Here is a 14,738-nt window from a genome sequence, read left to right on the forward strand (position 1 = left end):
TGAAAAAAAAAAAAAGTAGCTGTACATTTGATACAAAAAAGAAAGTAATAAAATATTGGGTGAAATAGTATTGTTATTTCAGTAGTTCACATTTAAATACATTACTTTAATTAATTCAAGGTCTTCAAACTGAAGCAGACTCTTCAGACCTTGCCTTGCCTATACTTAATACCAAAACTTCTCCTTCAAAAATCAGCGGGAATTTTTCTGTTGGCTTCAGTGAAAACAAAATAAAAACAAGAATCAGTATCTTTAAAAAATCCCATCCAAATGCCATACAGCAAAAGCTGTTACTTCGTTTCAGTACTGCACTTGAGGAATTCAATCTGAATGGCCCACTTGCTATTAGTATTTCATAGAGAAGAGAAAGGGAGGGAAAAAGGAAGGGAGAAAAGCAGCAAAATTCATGTTAAAGTTGCATCTTGTTTGGATACAGTACCTAGCACTGGTGCACTGACACTCCTGATGCGCTCTTCAGTCATCCCAAGAAGCAGAAAGCCAGATGAAGAAGCAAAGAAGATATAAAACACCAGCAAAAGAAAGTTACAGAAGAGCAAAGATGTAAGCTAAGCATTAAAAGCAGAAAAAAAAAAAAGAAAAGAAGCAGTAATGCTTGACATGAAAGTGAATATGCATTGATGTGCACAAGCCCCAAGAATACAGGTCATCTTAAAAAGATAGGAATGATCATTTATCTTTTTTTTTTTTTTTAAAAAAAAAAAACCAAAAACCTATTCTTAGACTATTTTAACACATTAAGCATATACTACAGAGCTCCATAAAGCCTGCAGAAATCTGAAATGAAGCAATGTCTAAGATTACATCAAATTCCTCTGAAATACAGGATTGGAGGTGTAATGAGTTTACTGCAAGAAACAAACCAACCTGCATAAAAAATTCTGTTAATTCAGTGTATTTAAGGAGTCATTGCTTGTTTCTAGAAAAAGAACATTTTCCTTTACAAGATTACTCATCCTTGGATAATCCTGCAGTTAAAGACATAATAGCATGGCTCATGCATTGCCTACAATGTTGCAATCACAGAAAAACTCTTTAAAAAATGTTGAACAACCCACCACCTATTGAATCAGCTTTTAGGACCATGAAGGCTTTTAAGCCTTAAAAAAAATAAAAGCCATACCAATCAAAAAACCCCCAACCAAACAAAAAAAAACCCACCCCAACTTTTTAAGTGTAGGAACACTTCAAAATCACAAGGGTACTCTTCTGCCCGAGCTCCCAAGCTATTCAGTCCTTGACAAATACCTGGTTCTGTCCCTCACTATAATACTTTTTGTCAATAAATCCATGCTTAAGATGTCACTGAAAAGAAATTAATGCTGGCTTCCACACACGGCTGTGGTTGTAGAATAACAATATACTTGTATTTTCATAATCCACTGTTGTTTTTCTGCACCTAGCCAGTTAATTTTTCACTTGTGGGTCCTCATAAGCTACAGCAACCGACAGTGCTGATACTAGGATTTTTGCCTGAAATGTGCACATTAGGGCTAGTTATATTGTAAAGTTTCACACACTAAAATGCCATGGGATGGCAAGGGACAGGTCTGTTTGGTTTAATACACCAAACTAGTGTACATTTTTTAAAAGTATTGATGATGTACTTGCCTGTGCATTTTTGTTTGCTTGCTTGTTTTTTAAGAAAACAGATCAGCAAACTCAGGGGAGCATTGGAAGCATGTCCAGAAAAAATACTGCTTATTCATATTGTCAGTATGTTTGCATCTCTAAAAGTTCCAATTTTTAGTTAAGAGATTTGTTGACTTTCAGAATGCTCTCCCCCCAATCTTCAAAACAGTGTCTCTTCATTACTTACACTATCAACAATGTCAGCAAATTATATCATCAAGTGCAACAGAAAAGAACGCTCTAACTTAAAACCATACTTTACTCTCCAGTGAGCTAATGTGGAGTATTTTTTGTACATTGTTAAAAAAAGAAGTACAACTTTCCCTGAATCACGTGAACGTCATAGTCCATTGTTCTGGCATAGCAGACTATATACCATGTTATGTCCCGATCCCTCAAACAGTTTGCTTTTCTCCCTTCTACATAACCCTTTCAGAGAGGCGTGGATACATACTTAGGCCCAGGATGCTGCTGTCCTCATTGTCGTTCATGCCACACCCATCCGGCAAATTGTACGTTCCCTGCTCTCCATTCTGTAAGGGTCGGGGCAGCTTTCCTGGCAAGGTTTGATACTTGCTGCCTTTCCCAAGTGGCTTACTCTGGTAAATAAATAAATAAGTAAGTGAGATCACTCATAGTGTTTGCAATCCAGTACATGACATTTTAGAAGTTGAGAAAAAGTATTTGATGTTCACGGTTCAAAATTACACCACCCCCTCCATGTTCCTTCTTACAGATAATTCAATTTAAATCCAATAGTCAGCTGACAAAAGTTTTCTAGCTAAGACACAGCCTTCTCTTTCCTCATCTGCCCCTTCCACTTCAGCCAGACCGTATATTACATTAAAATATATGTTGAATATTACCTGGTTTTATCATAAAAATTTTTCTAGCTGTCTCCCTTTCCTCTAGGACCCTGGCACTATACAGTAATTTGGTCCTTCCAAGGTCAACTTTGATAGTGCCAGAAACATTTTTAGTTCCTTCTCAGCCCATTCTTTGCTCTGTTCTTTCCCCCTATATTTCACCAGACTGACTATGTTTTTGCCTCACAATTGTATCTCACTGGAATTTAAGCCAAAAGTATTTGTATAACTCAGATTTGGTCAAACATATTTGCCCACCACCATTAATAACAGCAAAAGAATCAACAATGAAGTTAGGCAACAGAAATTTCACTTCTGTAAGAATTAAGATCTCTTTGTACAGATAACATTACAAACGTGAGGTTTTTTAAAAAAAATAATTATAGCTAAATATATAGTTGCCAAATATATAGCTAAATATATAATTGCCAAATCTATTATAGAACCTAAGCACAAGGTATACTTTTGATATATGCTGGGGAAAAAATGCAGAAACTGACTTGTATTTTAGGGCTAGTCTGAATGGCTGCTGACTCTACAATGTCCGTCCAGTCAGGCTAAAATAGAGTCTAATGTGTGCTTGCCTGCAGCTATGGTACACATACACAGTGTCACTAGCATCAGGGAGATAACTTATGCTGGGAGAACCGTCCTTCAGCAACAGAGCTCACAAGAGGTGGTCCTCAAAGTCTCAGTATATTGTATTGAAAGGGAACTGGTATGTAGGGTTTACTAAAAATAGAGTATCTCTTAATTGTCCTTGCATTCACTTTTTCAGTGATCAACTACTTGGGGATCTTGCTCCTTGTACAAGGGTAGATTAGAACTTGCATAACAATCTGATAGTTTTGGGCCTAATAAGATACTTTTCCAGCGAAAGTATGCATTTCACAGAGGTACCGTCTACAGTTTTGGAAACGGCACATTGAGACTTCTTCAATACTGAATCCAAATGAAAAGATGAAGGAGCCATCACTCTGGACAAAAATGTATATCCCACAACTGTAAAAACTATAGGAATATAGAGGCTTTTCCAGAGAAGCAATGAACCTGCAACTCCACCTGGCATTAGTGGGAGTGGTGTACATTCAATGTGTGTTTTGGAATAAGCTCATACTGGTAAATGTTTCAGCATCAGAAAGGAGGTTATGTTGGAAAACTTTGTACTGAAAATACGCAAAACATATACAGAAACATGTAGTATGCTCCTATTTAGTAACCCCATTCTAGCAAAATTGTTTTAAAACATTTAAAACATCGTCAGTGACAGGATGATACATGAAATATTTAATGAGATAACCACTGGTTTATCTATTCTTATTTCAAGGCCTAGAGGTGATAATATAACTGCAGTCCAGATTCCTTAATTCCTCACCCCCTGCTCCTGTTTTGGCAACTGCAGGAGTACGTCCTGACTTGTACCAAAAATTATATGAGTAGAGAAATTGCTTATTAAATTAGCACTGTATTTTCTGAAATTGACTGACTTCAGCTTCCAACCTCACATAAAAGCTTCTAAAAATAAAAAAATATTTCCCTCTCAAATCCTTACTCCTGTTCTCAGAGTTTGTCAGTACTTGAACTGTGTGAACATTTTAAAAAGAAAATTAATGTAAAATGAAAACACAGCCATACCGTCACAGCACATCACAACAGATAAATGTTAAGAGAGTTTACAGTTAATATACCTCTTGTTCTACAACAGGCTGTACTGGTTTTCCGTCTACATACTACGGAGTTGCAGGGAGGATAATTTCAAAGTTTTATGGAAAAAAGCAACAGACAAATGTTAGTATTAACATACATACACAGAACATCAATTGTAGTCTTATTACTGTAGTGATGCTACTTAATGCATTGACAATATATTACAAGGTCTGTTATCTCTTCATTTAATTTCAATAAAATATTTAATTCTAAATGTGTTTGTTCAAACCACTCTACAAAATTCAGGCCCTGTTTAGGTTGTGTTGTGATCAAAGGAATTTTTCTGTTTTCAGATTTCTGAGTGTTCCCTTTAGACTTACTTTAAGCTGGGAACATAACAGTTGTTTAACAGTTAAAACAATATGAAAATGACTGACATAAAAAAAGAACATACACAATATTGTATGTATCCAGCTGAAACCATAAAGAGCTGTGATAGAAATGAAGTGATAAAAAGACCAGCATGGCTAGGTCAGAGACACCAGTGTGTTTATTTTATTATCATTATTGCCGGATGTAATTGGAATTTGAGTTTTGTTCAAAGCAGAATAGCTCCAGTAAACAGTGCCACTAGCACAGGTTCTCTTGGACTTAATGGAAGAAGCAAAGTCTTGTCATGCTGAGCCAGCAAAACAAGTTTTCTTGGCCTTAGTTTTGGTTGTAACTAATTCACATTTAGCCACTCACTCATACACATAGGGAGGTCTCAATTATTTCACTAAGAAGCCTCATGCCTAAATTAGGGCAAACAATTTAAATGCCTTGCTGAACATGGGGCTGGCTTGCTACAATTCTCTCACATCCTTGATAGCTTCTTGTTTCTCTATGGACTCTGATTTAACAGAGCAGATTTACAGCCTAAATGTGTAGGTATAGCCTTATCACATCATATCACAGAGACAAACTAAGTTTTTGAATTTAAGACAGGAAAATAATTTAAACATTATGAAAAGAAAACAGACCTTCATAAATTCCACATGGAGTGAAATGTTAGTTCCGAACTGATTTGTCACATGTATGACCACAATCAAATAAGTGCAACACAAATTTCAAACATTCTATTTGGTTACTGTCATCTTCAGGGATTTAAGAAAATTTGAAGAACTGGAACAATCATATTACTAGTATCCATTTTAAATGGCATTACTGGGTGTGGGTAATCTAGTATTAAGCCTAATTTGAGTATAGAAAGTGTCAATAACAGTCTCACAAAGCATAATTACAAGTGCAGAAAAATTTCAGTGTACATAATGACAAAACAAGCCTCTGGAACATAACGTAATGAGACTTTGTAACTTCGAAAGTCTTTATTCTGGAATGGAATTAATCCTTTGAATTAATAACAGTGCTCCTGCTGTTTTAACTAAGGCAGCATCGCTACCATCTTCAGCAATGCCATTTATATCAAAAGTCTAAGTTAGGGAGCGACACTCATATTTACGTGCAAACACTCAAAAAGGAATCCTATGTGGAAATACCCAGTCCCAATATTTAATTACTGTCAGGATTTGCTGCCTTAACATTTTTAGCGATTGGAAGTCAAAATTACTTTAAAAACACTTACCTATAAACAAAATAATACTGCAGTTCAACAAAATGACTCCTCATTAACATTATTTGTTGTATTTCTCTTAAATACTTTTCTTCTCCTTCAGCTGAAAAGCTTAATTTGAGGATGGGTGTGTTAACTAGTTTCTTTATTCCAAGCTTGGCAATGGGGTAAAAAACCAACCTGAACTGTTTTATCATTAGGGCTTTTTTCCCCACATACAATGTTAGTGGTGGTTAGGGTTACTATATATGAAACAAAAAGAATATTTATACTTGACCTTTATCTTTTAGTCGTGATACTAAACACCAGAAATTGTGATTACAAATAAACCAACCTTTTCTAGGGATTCACTCTGCAAATCTTCTAAACTACTTGACTTTTTTTTCTGTGGAACCCTTAAAATAATGACAGGCAAAAAAAGCAATAGTTAATACAACACAGTGTATTTGCATATGCCACAGCGGTATCAAATGACAGCTGTATATATCATGTAATGTCTGCATATAACAGATAATTCAGAATTAGGAGATTAATTTCTTTTGTTTTATTTTTAGCCTAAAACTCATAGTATTGGGAACTGCAATAGATGAAGTCAGAAGGAGCAACAAGACATCCTTTGATCAACAAGGAAAGGCAACAAGGTGCAATGTGCGGTTTTAAACCTTATTTATCTATAGGTGACTTTTTAGAAGCTCTTAACAAGCAAAAGTAGACAGTAGTAACTCTCTGTTACTTTTAAAAGGGCTTTTTAAAAGATTTTAAAAATGGAAAAAGGCAGAATTATAAAAAAATTTCTGGCTATATGTTTCACATTTCAATTAAAGTTACTCATTCTTACCTATTTATGATTTCCAAAGATTCTTCTTGTGGAGAGGTTAAATTAGTTGAAGATACTGGAATGCTTCCACTTTAAATCAGAATAAAATATACTGTTTTAAGTACATGCATCTTCTGATATATAAAAGTGCTAATTTATTCCTTAATTCAAACTTTATACAAGTACATATTGCAAACTCCCATGGCAAATACTGCTTTCACAACTACCCAAAAGTTCTTCCAAAGCCAAGAACGGGCAAGACAAGATGCCAACAGTTAAACAGGTTAAATAATACAGACTTAGGACAATCCACACAAAAAACAAGAAACAAAGGTCTTGCCTGATTTCCATAGCTTTGTGTGGCACTGGAGAGAGCATAGCTGGTGACAATTCTCCTGAAGAGGCCTATGTAAAATATAAGAGTTTCAAGCCTGTAACTCTAGTGCCTGATTCTAAATCTATCGTGCCCATACCAAAAGGCACAAAAATTCAGCCAGGGCCAAACCCTCATCTACATTACGTTAACTACTACAGAGATACCAATACAAAGAAGTCATATATACTGCAGAACTTGCTTCTGAAACATCTTTACTAAGTACCTCTGGTTTAAGTAATTCTCCTTGAGGGTTATTCAAAAGATTCCACTTCCTTAAAGTTGTCTCAAGTTCCTCTTCACTGCCACCAGAGATGGAAGAGCCTGCGAGAATTCAAGATTAGAAGTAGAAAGGGAGAGAAACAGGACCAAAAAAAAAAAAAAAACCCTGTATCAGACAATCTAATATTCAGTCTCTAAATTCCCCTTCAGTCTTCACCTGATGCATGTAGTTTACCAGTCTCTCCATTCCCCAACCCCTCCTTTGGGCTCTGACTTACAAGGAAGCTGATTTGTATTAGAGCAACAAATTTACCACTTCTAGTTATATGCTGTGCTCTGTTGTGAGTAGCCAAGCTGCTTATGAGGCAGCTTCTGAACCACTCTAATTTGTAGTTTGATGTTCTGAGGCAAGTTCAAGTTGGTACCATTTTGTTACTCACAGTGTATCACTTTATAGGTAGTATGCATGTTTGACATCATCTGTATCATAATGCAGTGCCCCATGCTCAGTTCAAGGATGAACATGGTAAATACGCTCCAGGTTTTTCTGGATATCCCAGATCTAAACAAATACTGAAATACTCCAAATTCATTATTTAGTAGGATTTTTATTCCTAAATTGTCAAAGCTGCAATACTAAATCAGAGTCTGAATATTTAGTGCTCAGCAAACTTCGGGAGTATTTTGGGTAAGAAATTTTTTCTGGATATCTCCTATGCATAGGGTTGCAAACAGGATGTGGAAGGGCTTCTGTGCCATGATGGGGAAATTTAGACTGACCTTTAAGCACATTAATAATTCCTCATTTATGTGATAGAGATGCAGCAGCTCTTAGTTATGAAAAAACACCAAATCTTATGGTTAAGCCTTGGCACTATTAGGAGAGAGATCTCTTGAAAACTCGCTAGACATGAGCTTGGTTATCATGCTGTTCAGCTACAAAGACTGCCAACAGCCCTGGTACTGACCATTGGCCCTTCAGGATATGAAGTGAAACTCATGTTCCTGGTACACAGCCCCTCAGCTAGCACAAATTACTAAAACCAAAAGAGCTACCTATAGCTGAGTTCAGGATAGCTCCTTTTCGTTTTACTCACCTGTCAGTGGTTGTTTCAAGCAGCTACCCTACTTTATTCCAAAATAGATTTTGTTTTTTTTTAAATGTGTGTGTTACCTATGGTGAAGAGTCAGTGATCTTTTGTCAACATGATTTGTAGCTTGCCTTAAGCAGAAATAAGAAATGCTTACAGTATGTTGTGTTTCTGTCAAGTAATTATTTGAAACAGTTATCAGAGACAGAAGATTTCAACCCATTTATTCTACCAAAAGTTTTTAAGCAGAGATTAAACTTCAAAGGGAACCTTTAAAACCCACCTCTAGAAATAAAAAAAAAAAAAAAAATCAGCAAGATATTTCTTGGCAACCTAAACATGAGACTCCCACAAACAGACATAAAGTAACAAGCTCATTCAACTGTGATAACATTGTAGCCATCACAGTATGCACCTCAGTGTGGACAATCTCAGTATACACTCTAGTTCTCACACAGGTTTTGGGTTTTGTTTTTATTTTATTATGGTGAGCATCACTGGTTTTTTTTATTTACACTGTACTAAATGTCTATATTAGCATACATTAACACCATCATACTCCCTGCAGCACCAACTCAATAATCCAGAGCATCATGGCTTGCGCCTTCCTCAGGCACGCAAGTGTCCTCCAAAAGCCCCCTGTCCCACAGTGGGATGGTGCACTCAAATATGTACAACCAGGATGTGGCCAAGCAGAGTGGAACGGCAGGGCTTACTGTTGAGAGCACCTACTCTTAGGGTAGCAGTGGTGTAGCTATCTTGGGATTTCATGTCAATATGTCTCCAAAAGCTACAATCACACCTTTGGATTTCCTTTCAGAACACTTTCAAGTGAGAGACCTTTTTCTTTTTTGTAAATGAACATTCAAAGAGAGATTTACCTGACTCTTGTTCTCTATTCTTGTGTGTTAAATACATGTTTCCATTATGCCATACAAGACCTGAAAATACTGTGTTTGTTAATGTGATGACGTACATTGAACAAAACTATCCTTTCGAAGGTCAAGTTTACCAGACTAAATTTAGTACTGAAAACTAAGGTGGCAACTTAAAATGAGATTGTCCTAAAACCCACTCCACTTCCTGCAGCATAATTGATAAATGGGACAAAGATTTTTCCCCAGATTTTGAAATTACATATATAATATTGTGTGCACCAAAGCAACCATGGGTTTTCAGTTGTTCCCTCCAAACCAGAACTTGCCTAGTCGGCTGTCAGGATTTTTCTTAGTGGAAGGGAGGGGCAACAGAACTTACTACACTCATTGCAACTCTTTTTAGCAAAAAAGAAAAAAAGTCCTCCTAACACAGTATCAAATTGCACCTGAGATCAGCTTCCCTTTTATGAATGCCGTATAAAAAACATGACATAAAAGGAAAACATTATGTCATTAATGCTAGCTGGCTGGCAGCTGCCATTCCCAAATTGAACTGGGTGTAGGAAATCTGAATATAGGATGTATTTAATTTATTAATGTTCATCATCCACTAAGGTCTCCTGATATCATTTGACACTGTAGAAACCGGTTACTCATAACATAATGGTCACAGGAAACAGCATACAAATTTAATACCTATCTTGTATACTTTATTAATCTCCTACAGATGAATTAATTTAAATCAAACTGTCATTTTAATTTTGAATCATAGATTTCTGAGAGGGATATAATGCAATTTAATAAGAATACTGTAAACTTACGCCTTTAGCTAATTTGAAGGAACTTTCCTAATTGCCCCTGTGTCGACAAATTCTGTCTGCATGAGTTTCCTGTCGTTTGCTCCCTCCTTCTCACCCTTTTTGCTATAATTCCTTTTGGTCTGGCCTCTGCAACCCATGGGGATGGCAACCAGCAGCAGTGAAAAAGGAATTATGAAGCTTTGGCCATGAAGGACAAATCTCATAGGCCTGCACTGTGGAAGAGACTTACAGGAGTCCCATCAGCGAGGAGGGACAGGACTGCGTGAAGTAGCTAATAAAACCATGGCCTCAGCTGTCCACCCAGCCATCGCTCCATGGATGTAGGAGTTCTGCAACCAAAGCTCCTGCTCCGCTGCAGTATATATAGCAAAGTATTTTAAGGTGAGCAGTTGCTGACTGCAGATTGCCTTGGCACATAAGGAGGTAAGCTGCAGAGCTTCAGATCCAACTGATGAGCAATTCACACAGCTGTACAACCAGAACAGTAATCTCACCAGTCATCCTTCCTTATCAATCAGAATCCTTAATGACACCATCTAAAACAACATATAGCACCAAAATTAGGCTCCAAGGAGGGATTTACTATTAACTGGCGTAGAACAAATTTTAGGTTATGACTTACGGGGTCGAGCATAAGATTCAGTCAGAGAAGTCTTGCTGAATAATAAAATGGTAACTAAATCTCCAGACAGATTTGCCCCTATTTTTTTGTACTGACTACAGCATAGGAAACAAAAAGGAAATCTTCACAAACTACAGGCAGTAACACACAAGCCTGGTCAAGACATACTGTGGTTCTCTCTGTATCTGAAAGAGTGAATACTTGCTCTCATAGCACTGCAACATGATACAAATATATGCATAACGAAATACATATTACTATACACATATTTAAAAGGACAACAAATAGCAGTTGTAGTACATGCAGTTTTTTAAAAGGCCTGATATCACAAGACATTTTACCATGAGCTGCAATGATGATCTCTTTGACCCTCCTGTACTGGCTTAATAATAGTGTTAACTCCTCTATTCGACGGTCCTGTGAAAAGCATTAAATAAAATCGTATTTAAAATCCTACATTTTTAACCTGCAGAAACACTGCAGGTGTTACACATTCAGTTCTGTGATTTTGGCCTGCTTTTCCAGAAAGCAGGATCAGGTCTCTCACATGCCTTGTAAAGAACGTTTCTTGGCTTTTATTTGGCGTCGTACATAGTATTTGCTGGGCAGTGTGGAATTATGCATATAAGCAAACCAGAGAAGTTTGATATTACTAGTAAATTAGTTATTTACAGAAGCGTAATTTGGAACTCTGCTTTCACTTCTAAGAGTCAAAGGAATATTCTGGAGTTGAACCTCAACTGCCTGAAGTGGCAGTGTTTGTTTTTTGCTAGCATCGTACCTGTAATCGTAAAATAAATCATGTTTATGTTTTGTATAGTTTAACAATATAGTCATGTTCTTTAATCCTCTCTTGTAGGGTATGTTCTGCATTCCCACATCTACACTTAGTCCAGTTTTGAATACACCTTTTTGAACTTAGGCAGTCAAACCTGTACAGAATCAAAGAAATGAGGTCTTAGGAATGCCTGATGCATTATCCCACTCCACTCTTTCTCCAATACCTAACGCTTTCCTATTATGTACGGAAAGCATCTTGATTCATGTATTTAGGGAGTGCACTTGCCTTTTGCACAGATGCAACATGGCAATGGGTAGTAATCATTATTTAATTGATGAGATCTGTCATTTCTCTCATTTCCATATATGATATTGTGTCCCCGATGATAATAAATTCTTGCTATCGGTCACTAAGTGTGCGATCTTGCAATTTGCACTCTTATAGTTTGTCGTGTTTCTTTGACCCCGGTTCTAAACCATTCCTGCGCAATATTCTTGTGCAGTGCTGTGACTACTGAGCACTGAATACAAACCCAAGCAAGTAATAAAGAACGAGTTTCACAAGCAAGTGTCAGGAAAGCAACAGAAGCAGAGAAGTGGGCGCTGGGAAAAAAAAACCTTCCAGGGAAGTTGGCAAGTACTTAAGTGATTAGCTGATACTGAGCTGCTGCACTGCCATAGCTAGGTCAGAGATACTTCCATTAAAATCTGCTCCAGTACAAGTATGCCACATTATAGTCATAGCAGGTATCAACTGAGTTGTAGGAGTAACTGCACAGAAACCAGACCTTTACCACATTACAGAATGGTAGATGATGCTGATCCTCCCTTCACTCCTCAGCAAGTACACACAAGACAAAAGAGGCCTAAAATAGATACCCAGTTATCCCAACTATGGATAGAAGCAACAGGTTCTTCTTCGTAGCAAAGAACTGAGACTAACATACCCAGTTTTTTAAAGAAGAATTACGTGCACCACTTACTAGCAGCTTAGTTGAGCACTTTCTGTCCTAAAGGACACAAGGAATATTTAGAGTTATCCCAAAAGCTGTTTAGAGCTATTTTCCCTCAGGAAGAATATTTTATTTTGCGATATTACTGAATATAACAGCTCTACATTAAACATGTAAGAAGCTGTGGGTCAACCATCAGTCCACTAGTTTAAACACTACAGTTTCCAAGGAAACAACTCGCCTTTCCCTGTGAGTATATCCAGGTATTAGGACACAAGCAACAATATTTTGTGCTCCCTTCAAATGCAAAAAACTTACGCAAACTTAGAATAACTTTGGCAAGAGATAATGCCACGTCTTCTATTTTCCAGATGTAAATTTTGGCTTTTTGAGTTTTTAAGAACTAAAGGTTGTTATGAATCACATTAATGTTCTCCAGAATTAACATTGCCCTGTCCAGATTCCCCGTACTAAAGGAAGTTTTTAGGGATATATATTATTGTCTCTTTGATGGTATACAAGTGTGTCACCATAAAGGAAAATCCTGTGGCTTGGTTTATTATCCTAAAACAAGAATTACAATTTCCTCAAGAATTAATCCCCCTCACCCCCCTCCTCCAAAAATAAGGAACAATTTATGTAGTAAGTCAGTGGCATCTGAAGGTGGAGATTCAACATCCTCCAAGACTGAGCCCTAAACTCTGCACTTGAATTGTCCGATTGACAGGCAAAGAGCATACAGGCAATAAGAGACAAAAATCATATTTACCATTTAAATGGGTTTAATTTCACTCCTCCTCTCCTTTAGTACTATTTTTATTTTTATTTTTCTTACCCTTGTCTCTTTAAATCCTGGTCCCTTCCTCCCAAAATTTGAGGCTGATTCAAAGGCCACTTTGACTTTCTCTTAATATCACAATCTAAACTGGGGATATCAATGCACTTCAGATTAGATTGGAAGATGAAGAGCTGCCAGAGATGACCAAACCTTAGTGATCTTTTTAATAGCAGAAACCATGAGATTCTGCTCATTACAGCCTTCGCTTTCTACTCCCCTGTGGAATCTAATGAGCCTCCCAAGTTCTGCAGCCAGGTTAGCAAGGTCAGCCACAATTTCTATTTAAAAATCAACCTTCTGTCACAATCTCATGGGATAATCAAAAAATCAGGGCAATAACTACGCTTACAGAAAGCACGTTATTCAGCTCATTACAGAGATTCAAAACCATCATTTCATTCTTACTATGTAGAACAAGGATTATTTTCTCACCTTTTCTTCATTTGCAGCCAATAACGATTCCATTCCTATCTTCAACCGTTGAACTTCTTGATCTAGAAATGTTTTTAAAATGTTGTAAGGAAAATACACTTGCTATATTTAGTGTAAGCAGTAGTGTTTTGTGATACTCTCCCTATGTTCTTACAAGTAACCAAAACCATGCCAGTGGCATGGCAAATGCACTGTTAAACTACATTTAACTTAGAGCTTTTCAAAAGCTGAACTATTAAAAGCATCGCACAACACAAACATGCTGGTTTTGCTTATAAAAGGCTACATAATATTATTTCATACTCTGAGTCAAGTAAAAAAAAAAAAAAGAAACGTTGAAGCTTATTTTGCAAAAGATGAGAGTGCATTTACTGTTACACATTTAAGGAAATAATTTTAAGTATGATTGAAAATTAATTATATTCCATCTGGGAAAAATATTCACCAGTTTATGACAAGTAGTTCAAGGACATTCATGAAACTTGGAAATGAAAAATAACAAAAACTATTTTGATCCGAGGAAAATTTGTAAATTTTTTTTTCTTAAAACATTTCAGTATGAATAACTGAGTTAAAATCTACATCAAGAGCTAATACAGAATTGCCTCACACAAAATTTAGTGTTACAAGATAGAGGTTGTTCAGGAATGTTATAGTCAAAGACAGTTAAAACACACTCTCTGAAAATTTATGACGTTGTTAATCACATCACCCAACTTTGCTGAACCAAATCTTTCATTTCTTCTCTACACACTGTTCCTAGCAAGTCCTCCAGTACCAACCTATACTAAATAAAGTCTAGATGATGAAGACAGAACCTGAAATAGTTTATGTGCTGTAACTGCCACTCAGGGAATTCATGCTTTGACATTAAAACAGACCCACTTGTTTCACAAAAGACTATGAAAACCAGATGTGGCAGGCATGAAGTGAGAGAGAAGACAGAAAATCAATCTGCTACGGAGCATCTTTAAAAGAAATGTTTTACAACTAAATGTTGAACATACAATGTCATATTTAGACTATAGGCAAAAGCTGTAATTAGTTTTTCTTGTAGTGATTCTGAAAAATACACACCTTGTAATAATTAAGTTTTAAAACATGTAAATGAACTTTACAAACATTTCTCTTGCAAA

General features: G+C 36.5%; 1 protein-coding gene across 1 annotated transcript in view; it reads right to left on the reverse strand.

Moving 5' to 3' along the window:
* Window positions 1–14,738, reverse strand: part of PPFIBP2 (PTPRF interacting protein, binding protein 2 (liprin beta 2)) — a 57,931-nt gene that overhangs the window by 8,633 nt on the left and 34,560 nt on the right. The window contains exons 12-19 of the mRNA XM_009574882.1: window positions 13,603–13,664; window positions 10,941–11,016; window positions 7,192–7,289; window positions 6,933–6,997; window positions 6,614–6,682; window positions 6,110–6,170; window positions 2,105–2,249; window positions 440–472 (exon numbers count right to left, since the gene is read on the reverse strand). Coding sequence (XP_009573177.1) covers window positions 440–472; window positions 2,105–2,249; window positions 6,110–6,170; window positions 6,614–6,682; window positions 6,933–6,997; window positions 7,192–7,289; window positions 10,941–11,016; window positions 13,603–13,664 — 609 coding nt within the window. The remainder of the gene's footprint in view (window positions 1–439; window positions 473–2,104; window positions 2,250–6,109; window positions 6,171–6,613; window positions 6,683–6,932; window positions 6,998–7,191; window positions 7,290–10,940; window positions 11,017–13,602; window positions 13,665–14,738) is intronic.

Source organism: Fulmarus glacialis, unplaced genomic scaffold (assembly GCF_000690835.1).
Source record: "Fulmarus glacialis isolate BGI_N327 unplaced genomic scaffold, ASM69083v1 scaffold31203, whole genome shotgun sequence".
Classification (NCBI taxonomy): Eukaryota; Metazoa; Chordata; class Aves; order Procellariiformes; family Procellariidae; genus Fulmarus; species Fulmarus glacialis.